Below are 24,200 nucleotides of genomic sequence, written 5' to 3'. Positions count from 1 at the left end.
ATGTTTTTTACATTACTGAAACAGGTGCTAACGTTTAGAAATCAGATTTAATGTGAAAACTTGGCTTGTCTTTTAAAATGGGGGTGTGTCCCCTTTCCCCAGGCTGGTGCCAGCTGTAGGCTGGAACAGAAATGACACAACTTAGGCTTCCTGCTTTCCACAGCCTACACTTGGCCCAACTCGCCAGTCACTGTACTTAAGCCACAGCTCCAGACGTTTTGGTTGGAGAGTTTTTTTCTCTGTTATAATACAGCTGTACCCTCGAGAATGAATCTTGTCAGTGATTTAGAATGTACTTTCACCTAATGAATTTTCACTCAGTTCATTTATTCTGATAAACGTACTCTTCAAAAATACCGTATTTTGGATGAGTTAAAGAGACTTTGTAGATGAAATGGCTGTTATCTGTGCTACAGCATGTGCTGTCTACTTGGAAAATCTCATATAAAGGGAACGTTTTCTGTTCCCTTCAGTAATTTCTTCCTCATCGCTGCTAATTACTTTACCAATGCGTATTGAGATCCTAATAGCATATGATATCACTTACATGTGGAGTCTAAAATACGACACAAATGAAGCTATGAACTGAAACAGGATCTGGAACACAGAGAACAATCTGGTGGTTGCCGAGGGAGCGGAGGGTGGGAGAGGGTTGGATCGGGAGTTTGGGGTTAGCAGATGCAAACGTAGAATGGATAAACGACAAGGTCCTACTGTATAATACAGGAAACTATATTCAATATCCTATGGTAAACCATAGTGGAAAAGAACCTGAAAACGAATGTCTGTGTGTATAATTGAGTCATTTTGCTATACACCAGTAATTAACATTGTTCTTCAACTATACTTCAATAAAAATAAATTATAAAAAGTTTAAAAATATAAAGTTATCTACACGTGTTCCTCACACCCATGGTGGATGCATGTTGATGTATGGCAAAACCAATACAATATTGTAAAGTAAAAAATAATAATAATAAAATAATACATGTATCCCACAAAAAAAAAATGAAATATCCCCCCAAAATAAAAATATAAAGTTATTTAGACCATACACCCATGAAAAAGGTCAAAATACAGCTGTTGGCTACCAGGAGCCCAACTCATTTGTGGGATTGGTAATCTCAGCAAAGCAATAAGCACTGTAATGTTGCCACACCAAGGTGAGAATGGGGATGGGGAGAGAGAGCTGAACTTTGCCTGGGAAAGCTGGAGGAGTTTTCACAGTGGAGGGCACATTTCATCTAGGTTTTAATTGATAAGTAAGAGTTCTTTGAACTTTCTGAAATAAATGAGCTTAAACTTGCCTATAGTGTGAATAGTTTAAAACCCCTTATCTGTGATTTTCAGTAGGGCATTAAAAAGTAGGCTTCACCTTGTCTAGTGAATGTATACAATTATAGTGAATGTGTATAGTGAATGTAATGTGGGACCCTAAAAATAACCTAGCAGACTGAAACTGTGCAAAACCCTTTTAGTAATCAATGGGAAAATGGAATGGTCTGCAACCTTTAAAAATTTTTTTCAAACATGAGAAAAAAATCTCTTCCTATCAATCATAAATTATAGGAAAATGAAAAAATAGTAAAATTAATAATTATTCAGAACATTGTATTTAAACATTAGAAACACTGAGAATTATTGTGTTTCATTTCTTTGTAAAATCTTGTCAAGTTGCAACAGCACTAGCTTTCTTCTTATTGCAAAACTTACAGTATTGAGATAGCATCTTTTCTGTGCCTTGAATTATCATAGTCTTAAGTCTAAATCAGATTCCAACAGCTTATCCTTATACTTTCAAAGTTGTGAAATTTCTTAGTTTTTTTAAATAATAAATTTTTGTGCTGAGTCTTCATTGCTGTGCAGGCTTTTCTGTAGTTGTGGTGAGAGAGGGTCATTCTCTAGTTATGCGTGGGCTCCTCATTGTGGTGGCTTCTCTTGTTGCGAGCATGGGCTCTAGGCTTGCGGGCTTCAGTAGTTGCCGCTTCCAGGCTCTAGAACAGTCTTAGTATTTGTGGTGCACAGGCTCCGTTGCTCTGCGGCATGTGGGATCTTTCCAGATCGGGGATCGAATGTGTGTCTCTTGTATTTCCAGGTGGATTCTTTACCACTAAGCCACCAGGGAAACCCCTTCCCAGAGTTTTGTTTTGTTTTTTTTTTAATGTGAGTTATTTGGCTGGTATCATCTCCTTTGGGACATCTTCATCCTTTCCGTCATGACTGCGTTCATTCTTTGATGTTGCTACTTTTGTCTTCACAAAGTTCCTCTGGCTGTGAATTCAGAGTCTCACATACAGCATCAGTGTCAAAATTCTCACTGTTAGCTATTGATACTATCCCCATTGATACTGGATTTAAATTCCAGTTCTAGCAGTATAATATTTTGCTTTTCTGCTTCACTTTCATCTTTGTTGACCAGTTTTCACTTTGGGTTATCCATTTTCATGTCCTTTGGTTTTATCACTGGAAGACAGAAAGTCAGCACCATTCCTTGCTTTGCTGTCTGTACGTGAACTGATTACAGATGTCTTGTGAGTAACAACAGACAGACTTTGAAAGAAGCAGCATGACTGGCCACTGATCAAGCTGAACATCTGTTACATATGTAGTGATTTGTGTACTGAAGAGCTGGCAGGGGAATTTCTATTTGATGCAGCTACTCAAAATCACAGTGAATAGACTTTGGTAACTGGAATATAAACTTGTGTTGTTGGTTGGTGGTGTTGAACTGCAGTGCTCCAGGCTTCCCTGTCCTTCATCATCTCCTGGAGCATCTTGTCCTCTGTCATCCCCTTCTCCTCCTGCCTTCAATCTTTCCCAGCATCAGGATCTTTTCTAATGACTAGACTCTTCACATCAGGTAGCCAAGGTATTGGAGCTTCAGCATCAGTCCTTCCAATGAATATTCAGGTTGATTTCCTTTAGGATAGACTGCTTTGACCTCCTTGCTTTTCAGGGAGCTCTCAAGAGTCTTCCCCAGCACCACTAACTGAACTGTGGTAACTAAAATCCATGTATCAAAACAGTGCAAAGCCAGGACTGTCTCTATGGATATCTGTTTTTTTTTTTTTTTTGGCTGTGTGGCATGTTAGGTCTTAGTTCCCAGACTAGGGATTGAACCTGTGTGCCTTGCACTGGAAGTGTGGAGTCTTAATCACAGGGCCACCAGGGACATCGCTCTCTGTGGGTATCTTGAGTGGCTATTCCTGCTCTTCGTGGGAGGTTCAGCTGAGTGCCAGTGTGACCCTCATTTGTGTCACTGTGACAACCAAATTGCTTCTCACATTCTCTATACATGCGTGGGGTGGGGATTCCTCCCTGGGTTGAACCGTTTTGGGGCCACTTCTGGGTCACTGTGTCATTAACCAGGATGCCAGGGCCAGCCAGGCTGCCGCTGGCGAGCACTTCCGTGTTCACAGCAGGGTTCTGACAGCAGCCTCCCTGAGCATGTGGTGCCTTCCCTTCCTTCATAAGCCAGGTCAGCAGAAATCACCCTTGCCTGGGGAGCCAGTCACTTATTGTCAACCTGGGCTTTGCCACGTGCCTATCTGCTGCTTAACCTCTTTGAATCCTGCTTTCCCCATCTGTTAATTAAAAAAAAAAAAAAGTTTTCACGTACCTGATTTATAAGATAATCTTGAGTACATGGAAAGTGTATGTTAACATCAGGCAAATGTGCGCAGGTGTTCTGGGGATGATGAATAACTGAATCATTGAGATAACATTTCTTGGATTTGAAATGAAATATAGCAAAGACCTCTAATGTCTCAGCAAAATCAATATCCCCAGCTTTTGTTTTATTTTGACGCACCGCATAGCATTGCAAGGATCTTAGGTCCCCAGCCAGGGATTGAACTTGGGTCCCCTGCAGTGGAAGCACAAGAGTCTTAACCACTGACCACCGGGAAGTCCCCGCCTCAGCTTGTAGACACGCCCTCATGTGAGACTTCACTGGTTTCCCAGCTCCACCTTTCAGTGGCTTCTAGTTGCTCTTTTCTCACTTAGCTCCCTTCATGGTGAAGTTCAGCAAATTGACTCATAATCTGTCAGTACATGAAGTGACTTCAGACAGCCTCCTCCGTGATGGTGGACCTTATTTCTCCATTGAGATTAACACAGGGAAGATAGAGCACACAGGAGTTGGTCTCTTAGAGAAGCAGGCTGTGGGTGGCGCCCAGCTGGTAGCCATTTTGAAGGATGAATTTTCAATAGCTTAGAGTATAAATGTCAAGCATTCTTTGCCTGGCTCAAAAATAAATATCTCAAGTAAAGTCAGCATAAATAGATTTGTCTTGGGTTGATCTGAGATGCTGATTACTTGTGGATTTTTAGCTTTACGTCTGGATTGAAGAATTTGGTGAAATAAGCACATTAGTAGAATGTTGCTGGTTTAGTAAAGGTTTCCTTCATCTGTAAGATACTATCCTATAATTGCTTCAGACTTTCAGAATGTGTAGTATAGTGAGCATTTGTAGACATGTTCTCTTTTTACATGGTGTACTAATGTGGAATTTGTTGGAGAGGGAAAAAAAATCTATGACTTGTTATTGAAGAATCTACATGGAGATTATTTTTATCATAAATGAAGCTACTTATAGAATTTAGGTGAATAGAATATAGGTGATCTTGTTTATTTTATTCTAGTTTTGTCAAGATATTTAAGGAAAGTGAGATTATTTCAATGCTTCCATGTACATCTGTGATGATGACATTTTTCAATAGCTGACAGAACTTTCTTCCAATCAAAAAAAGCTTCTGTATTCCAGCTTATATAAATGTTACCTTCCTTTCCTTCCCTTATTCCCCCAAAACTAAACCCAAAGTAAGAATATATGATTCCATTTTTATTAGGTACCTTTTTAATATAAGAAGCAGTGCTGTTACTCTTTGATCAGGGAAATTACTCCCTGTTTGTGAAAAGCAAATGTGAATTAGAACTTTCGGATGGCTGTTTAGCTTCCAAAACTGTTATCTATCCGTAGTTTTCTATTTTTTTTCCATCAGAGGATAATTGCCTTATAATGTTGTGTTGGTTTCTGCCATGCAACACCTCAAATCAGCCATAACTGCATATAGCATTCTATTTTCAACAGATTTTTCATGATGAAGAAGTAACCTTTGAAGATAAAATAGGTGTTCTTTCTAATATCAATCATCTTAATTTTAATTGCTTCATATATTTAAAAATTTGTATTAGGTCAGATACTCCTGTTACTACGTGTACTCATTCACTTAGTTGTGTTCGACTCTTTGCGACCACTTGGACTGTAGCCTGTTAGACTCCTCTCTCCATGGAATTCTCCAGGCAGATGCTGGAGTGAATCGCCATTTCCTCCTCCATTTTTTACTATAAATATTTGGAATTCATCACAACTGAGATTAGCATAAGAATTAAGTTACATTTTAATGATTAATTCCCTGTTAGTAGTCAGTACAAGCCTAATGACAGAAATTTAAGAGTTATTTTTCAAATAATTGCATTTTTAGATCAACTCCTCCAAAATCTCCTCTCTCTTTATGACATATAGAATTGTTGCCTATTATGTATAACCTGGAAGAAATTAGTAGAATCGAGAAGAGATTCTTGTGAGAATGAAGATACTCAGAAGCTAACACTGACCTAGGTGAGATGGTATAAACATGAAGCATCCAGAATTATGGGTTAGAACAAGTCTTTAAAATATTTGAGGTGTCACTTAATATTTATTGAAAATGACTCAACATCAGATATTTGTTCTTCACGGTCTGATTTTGTGAAGGTGGAAACCAGAACAATAATACAATTGGTGGGGAAAAAACTAGCTGGAATTCATTTTAGGATTTTTTTTTTCCTGAGACAGAAGATAGTCACTTTCTTCTCAAAGGTTCTGTGGTTTTACATACCCAGGCATTCCTGGCTTAACTGACATCAGAGTGTTTATAGATTTAGTTTAACATGGAAGCAGTAGTGATTTTAGGCAGGTTTCCCAGCTTTCAGTTCAAATTTCACACAACTTGGGGACATCAACAACTTATATTTTGTAAAGAGGTTGGTCAGGAGTTGGCCATTTAATTGAAATTATTCCTTGAATGCAAATGAAAGTTTTTGGATATCATCCTGATTTGCTTAAAAATTAGGGCATTTAGGGACCCTGGCAGTCCAGTGGTTAAGACTCCGCCTTCTAAATGCAGGGAGTGTGGGTTTGAGCCCTGGTCAGGGAGAAGGCAATGGCACCCCACTCCAATACTCTTGCCTGGAAAATCCCATGGATGGAGGAGCCTGGTAGGCTGCAGTCCATGGGGTCACGAAGAGTCAGACACGACTGAGCAACTTCACTTTCACTTTTCACTTTCATGCATTGGAGAAGGAAATGGCAACCCACTCCAGTGTTCTTGCCTGGAGAATCCCAGGGACGGGGGAGCCTGGTGGGCTGCCGTCTATGGGGTCTCACAGAGTCGGACATGACTGAAGTGATTTAGCAGCAGCAGCAGCAGGGAACGAAGATCCCGTATGCCACAGGGTGCAGACACAAATTCTTTAAAAATCAATTAAAAACAATTTAAAAAATTAGGGCATATCATGGTTTTCTGGGAATTGATTTCTTTGTGAAGTTTTGCAGGAATTAATTCATTTGTAGAAAATACATTTTCTTGAAAGATGTCAGTGTTTTCATACATTATAAAATCCACAGAATGAACGGCTGCAGAGTTCTTTCCTGTTTTTTAAAAAAATGTCACTTTAGTTCTGTGGTTCTCTATTAAACATGTCTGGATTTTGTGAAGATGGTGAGAGATTGCCTGTAGCTCCTGTGATAGTTGCTCCTTTCATCTCCTTTCCCTGCGTGCTGACCCTTCAGATGCACTAGGAACTTGTCGCATCCACGGCCCAGCCTCCTCAGTGACTTTGACATCATTTATGTCTACACCCAAGCTGTTCAACTCTAGGAAGTGGCCTCTGTGAAAAGGAAGATAAGCCCTTAGGTCAGGGCTTATCTGGTAGCCCTGGAACATCTTTTTTAAAAAGTATGGAATTCACCTGTAAACTTTCTAGGTCTTATTTTTGCCTCTAGGTGAAATTTTCATTTTATCTCTGACCTCCATTCATTAGCTGCTTTGTTAAGGTTACAGCATCCAGAATTACGGGTTAAAACAAGTCTTTAAAATAGTTAAGGTGTGATTTAATGTCTGTAGAACATGATTCAAAATTAGTAGTTTCTTCTTTGAGCTTTGGTTTTGTGAAAGTGGAAACAAGGGCCATAATAAGATTAAAAAGAAAGAACTAGCTGAAACTCACTTTAGGATTTTTTTCCCCCTTTTTTCTTGAGGTGTAACATAGTCATTTTCTTCTCAGAGGTTTTGTGGCTACTTTGATTTCAGCCACAAGCTTCCTGAGCTCATCTTTGCCAGTTCTCCTATCTACTTGTTCTGACGACCACTTAGGGCATCTTTTTAAGCCAAACATGCTAGTAACAGAGCCTCAGACTTGCTTAGTGCTGTAATTCTGCCTCTGAACTCAGGATGCTTTCTGGGATGCTCTCCAAATGATTACGATGTTAGAAAGTTATGTCTTTCAACCATCTTTGACAAGGAAACTTCTTTATTAAGTATTATAATTATGGCACCTGATATAATTTACTGGATTACACAGCCAATTTACAAAAGTATATAGATTATTCTCTTTCTGCTTCCCCACCAATATGATGGTAAGATCTTAATTTCCCATTTTCTCTCTTAAGCTATCTTAGAGGAAAATGTTCTATCTAATTTTAGTCACTTTGAAGATACGTGTACAGTAGCTGGAACTAATGGGTGATAAAACATGACCCATAAGAAAGCCCTCCTGATTGGGCCTTCCTGCCCTCATTTAGTGACTGATAAGTTCATTCATAAATTGGCTTTTTACTTGGCTGTCAGGACTTGAGTGACTTTACAGGCTATATTTTGGGGAGCCCTTTACTAACTTTACCTCCAACCTCAACCTTTCACAATAGGAGCCAGAGCCACCCTTGTGAGTGGCCCTGTGCCAGCACCCAGCCCACTGCCTCTGATGGTCTGTCTGTGTCCCTGAACTTGACTGTAAACTTGTGAACACCAGGAATTGTTCCTTATTCATTGCTCTGGGTCCTTGCACTTCACTGCACTGTAGAGACACGGGACTGGTGTGAGGTTTAGAGGAAGTGTGTGTAAAGAAGGCATTTCAGCTCAATAGCTGTTACCTGCTATTAAGATATTTTCTATGGCAAATTATTTTCTTTATGGAGCATTTATTGGTGTTTAATAAAAAGAGATGATCACATGCCAGGTAATTTCTGGGAAACTCTCCAAATGATGAAAGTTCCAGAAGGTTATATCTTCCAACTGTCTTTGATGAGCAACTTCTTTATTAAGTATTATAATTATGGCACCGAAGTAGGTTTTTGGTAAATATTTGCAGGTTGTTAAACCTGCAGTCAGTCTGCATAAATTCTAAAGCATATTTTCAAATGTGTTATACACAGTTTTTAAAAGAGGTCCTATATTGCATATAGTATGGTGGTTAAAAGGCCAGTCTTTGTCAGCTGTCTAAAGTTTTTATCCCTACTCTGTTCCATCCCAGCTATTTGAGGAATAAAGAAATCTACTTCCCAAGGGTGTTAGGAAGATTCATTTATCCAGATAAATCTGTGCTTGCTGTGTGCAGGGTTTAGAGAGTTTTATTCTGCAGAGACAAACTATAAACAAGTAAACACAGAAAATAGAATCTCAGATTGTGATAAGGGTTAGGAGGAAGATAAACAGAGAGAGGTGGTTGGGGTGGTGCCTGAGTCGGGGCTGGCGGGAAGCTGGGGAGGAGGGGTGCAGGGCCCTGAAGTGATATCATATGATATTTGTCTTTTAGTAGTTATAGATAACTACTGAGGACCTATTGCACAATACGGGGAATTCTACTCTATACTCTGTAATGACCTATGTGGGAAAAGAATCTAAAACAGAGTAGATATATGTGGAACTGGTTCACTTTGCTGTACACTTGACACTAACACAACATTGCACATCAACTCCCATAAAAAGTTTTTAAAAATATGGGTTTAGAGTTAAGTTTAGAAATTAATAAGTTCTTATTTCTAACTTGTTTAGAAATAAGCTCTCTTATTTCATGGAGAAGACAATGAAACCCATGAATAGGACAGCATAGATAGGAGTAGAGGCAGGGGCCGGATCTGCAGAGCTGGGGCAATGGGCTTGCCCACCTGCAGGGCCAGGGCAGCCCCTCCACTTTGAGAAGACAGCGTGATTTTAGTCTTGTTTTTCAGTTTTCAATAGAGACATGGGTATAGAAGTGCAAACACCGTGATAACTGGCAAGTGAGTAATACACAGTGACAAGAAGGGCAAATGGCTTGGGATCTCACTGTGGGAGACCCAGGGGGAGTTGGTCGGGGGGACAGCCCAGGGTCTCCTGACCCTGGGTAAAGGGGGCATCTGGTCCTCAGGGCCAGCCGAGCGTGGCCACGTCGGGGTGTGGGCTCCGGATGCTAACTCTGCCACATTTTCCAGAGAAGCAGAAACCTGAATGTCTATGTGAAATTCCCAGATTTAAAAATGTTGGCTCATATTTAAAAAAAAACCTTATAGTAGGTGGACAACACGCCTCTATGGGCTGCCAGGCTGAAACATCTGCTGCAAGCCCTTTGCTGCTGTGATAAAGGGGATTAAATGAAGAATGATGCATGCTAACATGTAAACCATTTAGCCTTATGTCCAGAACACAGCCAATACAGAGGGAGAAGAGGGACTTTTTATTAACTACATTGTTCATGCGTTTCATTGTCTTCGGCATTAATTTGTTTAGTTACCTCTAAATCCATATGAAAAATTAAATATTATCCCACTCAAGTGACTTACGAGTGGCAGTTGCTGTCATTTGCCTATGAATTTGGCCAGTTGTTGGCTTTATTCATTTGCTGAGTGAATTTTATATTCATGGTATGAAAGTCAACAATAACCTAGGCTAATTTGTGTGATAATAGAAAGGATGGGCATTTCTTGCTGATTCACTCATCTCTCATTTACCGTGCACTTCCTTTGCTATGCACACTTTGCCTGCGTCACTTGTCCTTGGGCTTTTGCCACAGTGGGTCTCCAGTCCTTCTGGCCAGTATTCTGCCTGGGAAGTGGGAAAGAACTGTGGCAAAAATGCCATCTCAGATCAGGCAAAAGATGATGGGAAATGCAGCCTTATGACGTGATGTCCTGTTTAGAGGCTTTTCATCAGTTTTTATGAAACACAAATGTGCCCAAAGCAAGTTTATTTTATTTTCTCCAGAAAAAAAAAAAAAAAACACTTCATTTCGTAAGGCCTATCCCATGTCGTTTTGTATTACAAGGATCGTGTTTGATGTGTTGCAATCCGCTGGTGATTGTCATGGGGGAATTTTACTCAGCACAAGCATCTCGGGTGGTTTGGCCACAAGTTAGAATTCTGGAGCATCACAGAGAAGAATGCTGGGAGTAACAAATATACTGGACTATTTCTAATAGATTAAAGGCTTATAAAAATGCATCTCCCCTCCCCAACCCCAACCCCGCCAAGGTTTTGTTTTGTTTTTGAATTGTTTTAAAAAGAGGTCATTTTGTTGCAACAACATGATGCTAAGGACTTGAAAATAATTTTTTTTTTTTTCTGGGGAAAAAAATCTTACCTGTAAATGCAAGTTCTTAATCGAATCAATATTTTTCTCTAAATTTTTGCTGCAGATCATGGAGGAAACAAATACTCAGATTGCTTGGCCATCAAAACTGAAGATTGGTGCCAAATCCAAGAAAGGTAAATCATGCGAGATGGAGAAATTGATGTTTGTGATAATGCAGACTATGGAATATCCGCAGGTTTCCTGGGAATTCAAATCAACCTTTATCCGTATCATAGTTGTTCCCAAATATTTGTTACATAGCAGTATTTGGGAAGGATTATCATAATGCAAAGTAACATATAACTTTTTGATTCAACAACAGAATAATATTTTTAAGTATTTTGTAATAATAGACATGTTATTGTAGAAGATTATTGTAGCATCTTATGATTTCAAGGATGACCATGTAGTGGCCACGAGTCATGGTAACTGCCCACACGTAATAACATATTTTCAACACACAGACTCCTTCTGTTTACACTTTAGACTTCTTGTTTATGTCCCAGATTTAGCAGCTGATTATTCTCACCTCCAATTTGATAGGAACTTAGATTTCCTTTCCTGACTGCTGCTTCTCCTCTTCGTCTATCACACAGCAAAGAACACACAGGATTTCTCTTTTAGGCCAAGCATTTTCCTTGTCTGTCTTTTCCTCTGCGCTAATCTAGAGGGCACTCACTGGTGCATGGATGGTCAGAAATGAAAGCATAGGACCCTTAGTTTCCTTCCAAGATTACATATTGTTTTCATATTTTCATTATTACATATTATGGATAGCTTTTTTTGTTGTTGTTGTTTAACCCCGGTGTCAAGAAACTTTGTTGCATATACTTCATTAAAAGATGCCCGTAGTCCTAGGAGATAATGGAGAACCATCACCAAGCAATTCAGAAAATGGTGGTGTGAGCTGAGCATTGTCTGTTGTGGTCTAGCTTTTTTGTTGTTGCTGTTGAGTTTTGTGTTTGCGCCCCCTTCTCTCTGTGACCTTTATTGCTAAATGATGCTGAACACTGCAAGATTTGTCAGCTTTCTTGTTTCTGGTCATCCAGATTGCCTTCTTTTAATCTCATTTTATTAGAGCTACTCATCCCTTGGAATGTAAGTTATTTTACAACTCGTTGCGAGTGTTGTTATCTGGACTTCAGTGGACTGGAATTCCTATTGACACTCTGACCTTGTTATTTTCAATATTTGTGACCATGGTGGGGAGAAAAGGGAAGCTTATATGCTAAACAGTCCTAAGAAAACATAGTGAATTTCCAAGTGGAATTCCACAACTTTGTAGGAATCTTGGCATTTGCCAAGTGCTATAGGATGTATCTATCTCCAGTGTACTGAGATGTGCTATACTTATGCAGAAGGAGAAGGTGCCACTAGCTGGCTGCTTCCCTATTTGGTTGTTTGCAGCCGTTCAAAAATCCCTGGCCTGCTGTTTGAAAAAGTTGGAATTTGGACATGAACTGGAGCCTCCTTCTGTGTTGTCACATAGTTTTACTTAAAGAATGACATGAGTTTCATTACTAGCCTAATAAAAATGTAATTTGATCAGTCCCTAAAGAAAAGCCCCAAGGAAACATGAATATTACAACAATCCCAGATAATTTTGGATGGCTTATTCTCTTGCATTATCCATGCTACAGTTTTCCTCCCCCTGTCGTGGGAAACTCAGAATTATTCATTTTATTCATTTTTTAAAATTTAAAATGTGTTTGTATCTTTAGAGATGTTAGATAATATGGATCGAATAGATTAAGGTAATGTTGTAGATCGGTTTCTGGTCATGGATCCATTTAACCCATTCACAGTGGCCAACTCTATTGATACATTTTGCTTTGAGAATAAGAGTATCTCAGCAGTACATTTGAGGGCATTTAGCATAATTTCCACATGGTTAAAGTTAACTTTTGGAATTGTGCCTAAGAATTGATCCCTGAAGGCCTATGTCTAAAGACATCCTTCAATTTTTTATTAATTATGAAGTGCCATAAATGTACACAATACTGAATGATGAGCAGAATGTGCCAAAAGAGAGAGATTGAGCTCAAGGAAGAAAGAAAAAAAAAAAAAAGTGTTCCTCAGAGGAAATTACTCTTCAAAATTGACTTGATTTGCCCTTAGTTCTTAAACACACAGCTGCTGAATCACATTTTGGCTTACATCCCTGATATGTGTATTCCTGTATATTTTTAAAATGGTCTGATTTAGAGCTGAAATTTGTGTGACTATAGTTTGTATTTAGTAAAAGTCAAGTGGCAGGAGGCACTTTAGAAGGTAATTATTTGCTTTTTTATCTGACCCTTTCTTGCCTCTGAATCGTTGTTGAGAAAAGAGGTAGTGTTCTTAATTTTAAGCTTTCTTCATCCCAAACTATTATTATTCAAGAGACCAAAGAATATAAAGGTATCTAGGGACTCATGGCATGTTTTGGATGATTATTAAGTTCTAAGTCCCATGGTGATGTGAAGGTTTGGAATTTACAGATGATCCCTCGTGTGCCAGAGAGACAGTACAGCCATGTGTTTGTATTGTATTTCACTTTTAGATTTATGATGCTTATTGATTGAATATTTGAGCCTAGACAAATGTTTTTCATGGCTACTGTTACCATAGTCTGACCCTTTCTTTACCTGATGGGAATTAGTCCTGCATTTTTCAAGTAGTCCTGTCGAAACTTTATTTTTCAAGTCATCAATCCTTTATCGGAGCAGCTGTGTGAGTAGCTGTATGTCTCCTTGGGTTGATGTGCTAGTAGGATCCTGCTTGGCATAAAGGCAGAAAGTCAGCATCCTGAATTTGCCATCATGTAAGAAACTTAAGATTCTTCTCTGGAGAAGGAAACGGCAATGCACTCCAGTATTCTTGCCTGGAGAATTCCATGGACAGAGGAACTGGCAGGCTCCAGCCCATGGGGTCACAAAGAGTCGAACATGACTGAGCGACTAACACACTAGAGATTCTGGTTTAGTAGGTCTGGGATGGGACTGGAAATCCTTATATTTAACAAGTTCCCCTGGCGGTTCTTAAGGTTGACTTTGGGAAAGAAAAATTTCACCATCTGATATGGAAAAACCATTATTTAGTCACTAGGGAGACCATGTGTCCAAAAGGGAATGGATGGATGATGACTGCTATCGGAAAACAGGCAGGATCCTTCAGCGGCCACTTCTCTGGAACAATGTCCATCTTGGTTCCTAAAGAACTGCATCTATATGGACTCATTAGTTTTATGTCTCTGTCCTCTTTGCAGTCAGCATGAATGAGTTTAGAGTGACAGTGACCTCTTTGTTCAGTGCCTGTGTGAGATGTCATTTGGGGTACAAGAATGTCTGGTGTTTGTCCCCTCCATCTGCCCCTCTTCCTCCCACGTCACCCTTCTACCCCCTTCTTCTCTCCCCTTATCCTCCCCTTTACCTTTCTTCATTCCCTTTAACCATAGAGAATACAGTGGAGAAATGTACTAGGAACATTGTCATTTAGTAAGCAGGGCATTTTGGGGAAGTGCATGTTTTGTGGTATAAACTCAGGGACTATAAAACTTAAAAAAAAAATTCCCAAGTGTTTGAAATCATTGGGAGATTGAATCTTCAGTCAAAAAGAACTAAGAATTTAAGATTCAGTATCTTAATTTTACATAGGCAATTGGGCATTCAAATAGGCAAGCCTAGGATTGTCTTGGAGAAGGCAATGGCACCCCAGTCCAGTACTCTTGCCTGGAAAATCCCATGGATGGAGGAGCCTGGTAGGCTGCAGTCCATAGGGTCGCTAAGAGTCGGACACGACTGAGCGACTTCACTTTCACTTTTCACTTTCATGCATTGGAGAAGGAAATGGCAACCCACTCCAGTGTTCTTGCCTGGAGAATCCCAGGGAAGGCAGAGTCTGGTGGGCTGCCGTCTATGGGGTTGCACAGAGTCGAACATGACTGAAGCGACTTAGCAGCAGCAGGATTGTCTTAATGGGGGCCGTGATTAAGAAAATAAAGCAATACGTAGTATTTCTACTGTTGAGCGTAAATTTGTTTTGAGTAGAAGAAAATAAAAATCTCTCTAACTGTTGGATTTAGAATAATAGAACATTCTGCTTTCCATAGAAAGACTTGAGGTTTGTTCTTTGAGTGCAGTATTTAAGAATTAAGGGACTTTCTGGCAGTGCAGTAGATAAGAATCCGCCTGCCAGTGCAGGGGACACGGGTTCGATCCCTGGTCTGGGAAGATTCCATGTGCTGCGGGACAACTAAGCTTATGCACCACAACTGAGCCTGTCCTCTAGAGCCTTGAACTGCAGCTACTGAGCCCACGTGCTACAACTGTTGAAGCCAGGAAGCCTCAGAACCTGTACTCGGCAACAAGAGAAGCCACCACAGTGAGAAGCTGTCACACAGTCATGAAGAGTAGCCCCTGCTTGCGCAACTAGAGAAAGCCCACACACAAAGCAAAAAAGACCCAGTGCAACCAAAAAAAAAAAAAGAGAGAATTAAAGTTCTGGGAGTTCCCCGATGGCCTGGAGGTTAGGATTCCGGGCTTTCGCTGCTGTGGTGTGGGTTCAGTCCCTGGCTGGGAAACTGAGATCCCACAAGCTGCGCAGTGCAGCCAAAAATTAATAATGATTGTATAATACTGTAGAAGCATACTAACAGAGAATGATTTCAGGTACTCATTAAAATTTTGAATGTTATTCTGAATCACAGCCTATTTTAAAATAAATACAGCTTTATTAAAGTACAGATTACATTCTGAACAAGTTTGACTGTTTTGCTAAATACAAGTCCTGCCAAAGCTGCCTTAACAAATAGATAAAAGTGATTTGTAAGGAGAACTGATTGCGTTGTTATGATCATCTGGCATGCTCCTTGATGTCAGATCAGCTTATTCTCTCAAATAGATAAACATTTTTCTTAAAATCATCTTCTTGCTTTTAATTTGCTTATCAGTCCTCTTTCTTCTTAGACTAGGCAAGGTGGATGTAGCTACAAATTGTTTAAAGTTTTTATGCCAAATTCCATGTAAGTAAGATCAGCATTAATAAAGCTTTATTGCCTTTTGTTCTGGGAAGAGTTGTCCTGCAGAGTTAAACTAAGTGATAGCAACTGTTGTCTGCAACTGTTTCTCTTACGACAGTTTCAGTGCCCCAAGACAGCCGGAATGGAAGGTGTTGGCTGGGTTGCCTGATGTTTTAGAGGCCATTTGGCACCAAGTCTGGCCGTTCTCTTCCTCCTGGAATAAACAAGAAGATCATCAGAATTCTATGGGGCTTTATTATCATTGGTTGTCTTCCATCAGAACAAGCAACATCTAATATAGAATCTTGGCATGAGAAAAAACATAGACTTTTCACTTTATTTTTTTCCAGAGAAAAATGTATTGTCAGGTGTACTAAAGCCTCTGTTGTGCGTTCACATGGGACTCGATGATGCTTTTATCTTGGTATTTATTGCTCAAAGGGCAGCGGGCAGAAAGAGGGCCTGGCACAGCATATGGACGACAGTATTCCCAGTGGTGGGTTTTGACCACAATATTTGTGTATTGTGGGGTCACAAGCAGCATGTACACAGACAACAACTAGATTAGAGAAGCAAACTTCAAAGTGTGAGAGCATTGTTTCCTGACACCTTGAGTCAGGTCTGTCACTGTTTTTATGTATGAACAAACACACACGAATGTATTATTCAGTCATGGTGTGCAATGGGGCTTCCCAGGTGACTTGGTGGTTAAAGAATCTGCCTGCCTATGCAGGAGACACAGGATACACTGGTTTGATCCCTAGGTGGGGGAAAATCCCCTGGAGAAGAGAATGGCAACCCACTCCAGTATTCTTGCCTAGAGAATCCTATGGACAAAGGAGCCTGGCGGGCCCCAGTCCATAGGGTGGCAAACATTTGGCCATGACTGAGCAGGTGTGCATGCCATAATGTGAAATGGGTGATAAAGAAAGGTCAGAGAACACACCATTCTAGGCAGTTAGTTCCTCAGACGATAAAGAGTACATGCATTTTGTTCATCATTGTGTTTCTTCTCTGGCGGCTCAGTGGTGAAGAATCCACCTGCCAAATGCAGGTGAAGCAGCAGATGCAGGTTTGATCCCTGGGTTGGGAAGATCCCTTGGATTGGGATGGGAAATGGGAACCCAATCCAGTATTCTTGCCTGGTAAAATTGCATGGCTGGAGGAGCCTGGTAGGCTACAGTCCATGGGGTCCCAAAGAGTTGGAGAGGACTGAGCCAGCACACAACCCATACATGGTGGACACCGAGTCAGTGTTTGTAGATTGTCTGGTAACTCAGTCATGATCATAGTAAAACTACGAATGGAGATGAGACTGTATATCACCAAGGTGTGTTGTGTAGGAAGAAGATTTAGAATCATAGCCTTCACGCAGGAGGAGCATTCACTATTGAGAAAATTGACAATTGATATCTTTCCTATAGACCTCTCTAAGTGAACAGAAGTGGACATGATTTATGGCTGAAGCTTATGTAGCTCAAACTGCTTTTCGTGGTCTGAGTAGCCCTAGTCAGAGAAGTGGAAAGAAACTTAAGGAAAATGATCTGATGGCTGCCATTCATGGGACCCTTGGATGAATAAAACTCTGGTACTGTTCATAGTAGGTGTGTAAATGAGACTTAACAAGATACAGCCTCCTGATTATCTTCCAGACCAAAGTTGCTTTGGGTGTGGTATTTTAATTAGGATTTGGTTATGTCATTGACATGTCAATAGTAATATTGGCTACTACCATTTATTGAGACTAATTGGGGCACAGCTAATATTTTATGTAAATAATCTTATTTCCTGATCAGAACACCATGTAAGTTAGGTGATGGTGTTTTCATTTTACAGGTGAAAAAATTAAGGCTCATAAAGTCAAATAACTTGCCCTGGGTTTTACAGTTAGTAAATAGCAGACTGGTAAGGCATCCTGTATGATTCCAATATCATGAACGTTTTAGAAGGTAAAAAACATGGAGATGGTAAAAAGATTTAGTGGTCAGTATTTGCTAGGGACTTGGAGGAGGGAAGGATGAATAGGCTGAACACAGAGGACTTTTAGGGCAGCTAAACTATATAATCTAAAATAGTAAGTACATGTCATTTTATATCTGTCAAAACCCACAAAATGGTTTGTGATATTGATGGTGGGGGAGCCAGTGGCTGTGTGTGGGGAGGGGCATATGAGAACTCTGTACTTCGCATCAATTTCGCTGTGTTCCTGAGACGGTCTAAAAAAACAGAGTGTATATTAAAAAATAGTCCTAGATATTAGGCACAACACTTTAATCAGCATTTTAAAGTGTGTGATATGCAAAGATAATGCTGTATTATCAATAACTTGATAACATGTGTATACCCGTGGCGGATTCATGTTGATGTATGGCAAAACCAATACAATATTGTAAAGTAATTAGCCTCCAATTAAAATAAATAAATTTAAATTAAAAAAATAAAAGCACTATGAAATCTCTTAAGAACTAATGAAGATTTTTGTAAAATTAAAAAAAAAGGAGAAGAAAGTGAGAAGGATGATTAAATGGTATATCATGCCTTTGTGTTCCCCAGAAGGGACTGGAGCCAAGTCACAAGCTTTCTGAATTCACCTGCCTCTGTTACCCTGTCTCCTGGGGAGAGAGCTCATTTTCCTTCAGTGGTCTTGTTCCTGAACAGATGTTTTATTTCAAGTTAGGTACCTTTAAAAGTGAAGAAATTGCCATCCCAAGATGCCTGCTAACTACAGCTCTTTTTCCTTGTTAAACCCCATGAGGAGGAAGGGCAGAACTATTCCTGATTTGTCTGCCTTGTAATGTGTGTTGTCCCATCTGTATTCTCTGTCTTTATCCTCACAGTAATCCTCCACGAATGACCATGGTTATCCCTACTCTGCACATGAGTAACTGATGGAGAGATGGTGTAACTTGTTCAGTGTCATACATAGGGTTTGAAATGATGGAGTTAGGCTGGAAACCTTGATTGCAAAATTCAAGGGCATTCTCTCCATCCTAAGCACATGCATAGGTGCTCATGGTGAGTGAGTGTTCACCAGAGGAATGAAGATTCACCAGCACATTCATTTAGGAAAACTCAGATTGAGAATATGTTTCTTAACTGTTTCTTCAAGAAGAAATGCAATCCTAAGTCCTTATCCACATTTTAGAACCTTGCTGGATGACTATCTTTAAAATTATTTTCAACCTCTGTTTTTAATTTCTATTTGTGCTTTTTACAGTATTTTTCCTTCCTATTCTCTTTTAAAATCTGTTAATGGTTTCACTAGGATTTGTATACTGTTACCTGGTATTGTGGTTCTCGAGCTGGGTTGATTTTATTCCCCGGGGGCGTGGTAGCACTGTTGGGATAGTTTTGGTTATCACACGTGGGAGGCGGTGCTACTGGTTTCTGGTGGGTAGAGGCCAGGGAGGATGCTAAACATCCTACAATGCAAAAGGCAGCTCCACAAGGAGAATTATTTGACACAAAATGTCAACAGTGCAAGGCTGAGAAACACTGAGCTTAGAGGAACAGGTGTGGCATCAGGAGATGGCTCTACATAGCATTGGATTCTATTTTAAAAATTTACTTTTAAGTTTTTATTGGAGTACAGTTGACTTACCGTGTCATGTTAGTTTCAGGTTACAGCAAAGCAATTCAGTTACACAAATACATATATTCATTCTTTTTCAGATTCTTTTCCCGTATGGAGTAGACTCTTCGTCTGTGCTATACAGTAGATCCTAATTGTTACCTATTTTCTATATAGTACTGTGTGTATATGTCAATCTCAATCTCCCTATACATCCCTTCCCTCCTTAACCGTGTTTGTTTTCTACATCTGTGACTCTACTTACGTTTTGTAAGTAAGTTCATTTGTATCATATTTTTAGATTCCACATATAAGCAATAGCATATGACACCTTTCTGTGTCTGTGTGACTTCACTTTGTGTGACAGTCTCTAGGTCCATCCATGCACTGGATTCTTGTTAGGCCATTTCATGCAAATTGGTGTCTTACGTAATTGGTTTTCTTTTGCAGCATTAGGAACAGAGTCGATCTATATGAGTGACTCCTGAAGGAGGGCATACATACGTAGTAACATAGGTGGAAGGACAGGATTTCAGTAGGAGAGATGAAACACAGTAGGAGGGCGGACCCACACATTTTAAAAGCCAGTTTATAGTCCGGTGTGAACTTTGTAGCTAGTGCAACGTGTGTTGTTTCTTCCCCGAGTGTTTCAGCCCTGTCTCAGTTGTGTCTGTAGCTCTGGTGCCTGTAGGACTGTCTGCCCTCCCAGTTCCAGCTGACTGTCTTCCACTCCTCCTTTCTGGAATGTGTGCTGGTGGTAACTGTGACAGTTTCTATGGTTTATGACCGTATTTGTGCACCACGAGGGTGCCGTGCACTCCTGTCTTGGTCTAGAGATGGGGACAAGATTTTGATGGTTTCCCCAGCCACGTGTGGGATCTCCCTGGCTTTATTCTGCCAGTTATGGCACCACTGGACAGAACTCAGTGACATCTCTCAGGCCTGTCAGTAGCAATTAGATTATTTTTAAGAAGTCTTTTGCAGTTGCAAACATGACCAAACCACCATGTGGTATTTCTCATTAGCTAAGGAAAACAAGTCAGAGTAGCACCCTCACTTCTTCAAATGGTCTTTCTATTGGCACTAAAGCATGGTTTGTGGCTTATTATAGCCATCATACAAACATTGGTACTAAGAGACACTTTTATCAAAAGGTAATAGAGAGGTTTCAGGAAGGAGAAGTTACATTCTCTTTATATCTTGTTGCCAGAAATTACTCTTAAAGCAAAATATGTCTTGCCTGAAATAAAAATAAAACAAGAACACAGCATATGTCTACTTTTGGCTATTTGGTCTATGCCAAGTTACGTATTATCACTTTATGAAAATTGGCTCATTTTTTACAAACAAGCATTTTTTTGCAATTGGATCTTTCCTCTTAAAAAATGAGAGGTTGTTGTTCACTTGCTCAGTTGTGTCCGACTCTTTGCAACCCCATGGACTGCAGCACGTCAGGCCTTCCTGTCCATCACCATCTCCTGGAGCTTGCTCAAACTCGTGTCCATCGAGTTGGGAATGCCATCCAGCCATCTCTGCCTCTGCCGTCCCCTTCTCCTCTTGCCTTCAGTCTTTCCTAGCATCAGGGTCTTTTCTAATGAGTTGACTCTTCGCATCAGTTGGCCAGCATATTGGAGCTTCTGCATCAGTCCTTCCAGTGAATATTCAGGATTGATTTCCTTTAGGATTGATTGGTTTTTATCTCCTTGCATTCCAAGAGACTCTCAAGAGTCTTCTACAACACCACAGTTCAAAAGCATCAGTTTTCTTTGCCATAGCTTTTCTTCCAAGGAGCAAGCGTCTTTTAATTTCATGGCTGCAGTCACCATCTGCAGTGATTTTTGGAGTCTAAGAAAATAGACTCTCACTGTTTCCATTGTTTCCCCATCTATTTGCTATGAAGTGATGAGAAGAGATGCCATGATCTTAGTTTTTTGATTGTTGAGTTTTAAGTCAGCTTTTTTACTCTTCTCTTTCACCTTCATCAAGAGGCTCTTTAGTTTCTTTCTGCTTTCTGAGATTAGGGTGGTGTCATCTGCATATCTGAGGTTATTGATATTTCTCCCTAGAATCTTGATTCCAGCTTGTGCTATATCCAGCCTGGCATTTCTCATGATATACTCTGCATATAAATTAAATAAGCATGGTGTCAATATACAGCCTTGACGTACTCCTTTCCCGATTTGGAACCAGTCTGTTGTTCCATGTCTGGTTCTAACTGTTGCTTCTTAACCTGCATACGGTTTCTCAGGGGGCACCTGAAATTCTCAGGGGGCACCTGAAATTCTTCCCATCTCTTGAAGAATTTTCCACAGTCTGTTGTGATCCACACAGTCAAAGGCTTTAGCATAGTCAATGAAACAGGAGTAGATATTTTTCTGGAATACTCTTGCTTTTTTATGATCCAGTGGATGTTGGTAATTTGATCTCTGGTTCCTCTGCCTTTTCTAAATCCAGCTTGAACATCTGGAAGTTCTCCGTTCCCATACTTTTGGAGCCTGGCTTGGAGAATTTTGAGCATTACTTTGCTAGCGTGTGAGATGAGTGCAGTTGTGAGGTAGTCTGAACATTCTTTGGCATTGCTTTTCTTTGGGATTGGAATGAAAACTGACCTTTTCCAGTCTTGTGTCCACTGCTGAGTTTTCCAAATTTATTGGCATATTGAATGAAGCATTTTCACAGCATCATCTTTTAGGATTTGAAATAGCTCAACTGTAGTTCTGTCACCTCCACTAGCTTTGTTCACAGTGAGGCTTCTTAAGGCCCACTTGACTTGACACTCCAGAATCTCTGGCTCTAGGTGAGTGATCACACCATCATAGTTATCTGAATCATTAAAATCTTTTTGTATAGTTCTTCTGTGTATTCTTGCCACCTCTTCTTAATATCTTCTGCCTCTGTTAGGTCTATACCATTTCTGTCCTTTATTGTGCCCATCTTTGCATGAAATGTTCCCTTGGTATCTCTGATTTTCTTGAAGAGATCTCTAGTCTTTCCCATTCTATTGTTTTCCTTTATTTCTTTGCATTGATCACTGAGGAAGGCTTTCTCATCTCTCCTTACTGTTCTTTGGAACTCTGCATTCAGATGGATATATCTTTCCTTTTCTCCTTTGCCTTTCACTTCTCTTCTTTTCTCAGCTATTTGTAAGGCTTTCTCAGACAGCCATTTTGCCATTTTACATTTCTTTTTCTTGAGGATGGTTTTGGTCATTGCCTCCTGTACAGTGTTACGAACCTCTGTCCATAGTTCTTCAGGCACTCTATGTATCAGGTCTAATCCCTTGAATCTATTTGTCACTTCCACTGTATAATTGTAAGGGATTTGATTTAGGTCATACCTGAATGGTCTAGTGGTTTTCCCTACATTCTTCAATTTAAGTCTGAATTTGGCAATAAGGAGTTCATGATCTGAGCCACAGTCAGCTCCCGGTCTTGTTTTTGCTGACTGTCTAGAGCTTCTCCATCTTCGGCTGCAAAGAATATAATCAGTCTAATTTCGGTATTGACCATCTGGTGACGTCCATGTGTAGAGTTGTCTCTTGTGTTGTTGGAAGAGGGTGTTTGCTATATCCAGTGTGTTCTCTTGGCAAAACTCTATTAGCCTTTGCCCTGCTTTATTTTGTACTCCAAGGCCAAATTTTCCTGTTACTCCAGGTATCTCTTGACTTCCTACTTTTGCATTCCAGTCTCCTATGATGACATCTATCTCTCTCTATATATTTTGTATGTATAAGAAATGCCATTGTGTTTATGTGGGGTGTGGATGTATTATGTGTTTTGACAAATCTGTTTTAATGGACTTCAGACTATGTTCTTTTTTTTTTTTTAATACAATGAATATCAGATTTATTTGCCCCTTGGTATAGCCTTTCTTCTTACATACATTTTTATAAGTAGAGTTCCCAGGTCTCAGGTAATGAGCAACTTTGGTAATTTTCAGGATTGCCATCTTGTCCTCCCAAATGACTGTTGAAATTCTACCAGAAGGTTCTGTCTTCTGGAAAGGAAACACTCCTTTCCTGTCATCTCTGCCAACTCTGTGCTTTCCCGTCTTTGTGTAGCCTAAATATGTAGTGAAAAATATGTTTTTCCGTACACTACCTTAATAAATAGAAAAGCTGAGCCTGTTTCGTCCATTCATGGAACATTTATTTGCATAATTGCTGTGAATTACTTGTCCTTGCTTTTTATCCATTGATTCATAATCTTTCCCTATTTAGTGAGTAGTTCATCTTTTTTTTAATGATGAAATAAAGACCTTTAAATTGTTTTTTCTACTTGGAAATTTAAGATTACTTATGCTTCTCTCTAACCATAGTGTCCACACAGCTCATTTCTCACTATTAATAGTTATTTACAAGTCATTCATGAATCATTTCTATTCAAAATTAGAAAGAAATGAATTTACCTTAAGTGATAATAATGTATTGATTTTTGAAGGACCGTAGGAAAGTATGGATAAACTTTTAAGACATTGGATTTCCAAAGTAAACAATTTATAAAGATTAGATCATCAATATTAATAGCATGGAAATTATATAAATATATAGGTACACACATATATACACACATATACATAGATATATATTTATGTATATACATGGGTGTGTATGTTTTGGCAAAGCATGAGAAATAATTAAAATACTATTGAAGAAGTTATTGAATTTCTGAGTTTTCTTGATATAACAGAAGACCCAGTAAGTCATTTGCTTTTATTTCCATGTGTTGAGCTTTATTTTTGTCTTTTAGTGGGAAAAATTTGTGAAAAATTTTCCATTCCTTTATATTCAAGGGACGGATACTTGAATATGTTATTTTGGATTGACTTGAATTCCATTTCTATACTGTCCCCATTTTTAGAATGGGATCTGTATTCTTGCCTGGAGGATCCCATGAATAGAGGAGCCTGGAAGGGTGTAGTCCATAGGGTTGCACAGAGTCGCTTCACATGACTGAAGCGACTTAACATGCACTGTCGAT

General features: G+C 39.6%; 1 protein-coding gene across 5 annotated transcripts in view; it reads left to right on the top strand.

Annotated features, from left to right (window-relative positions):
• BICC1 (BicC family RNA binding protein 1) overlaps positions 1 to 24,200 on the top strand; it is a 352,248-nt gene that overhangs the window by 189,702 nt on the left and 138,346 nt on the right. For all 5 annotated transcript variants that reach the window (XM_070364951.1, XM_070364950.1, XM_005898905.3 and 2 more), the window contains exon 3: positions 10,716 to 10,785. In XM_070364951.1, coding sequence (XP_070221052.1) covers positions 10,716 to 10,785 — 70 coding nt within the window. The remainder of the gene's footprint in view (positions 1 to 10,715; positions 10,786 to 24,200) is intronic.

The sequence above is a fragment of the Bos mutus genome, chromosome 28 (assembly GCF_027580195.1).
Source record: "Bos mutus isolate GX-2022 chromosome 28, NWIPB_WYAK_1.1, whole genome shotgun sequence".
Taxonomy (NCBI): domain Eukaryota; kingdom Metazoa; phylum Chordata; class Mammalia; order Artiodactyla; family Bovidae; genus Bos; species Bos mutus.
The sequence above is the reverse complement of the archived record's forward strand: the minus strand, read 5'-3'. Positions and strand labels throughout refer to the sequence as shown.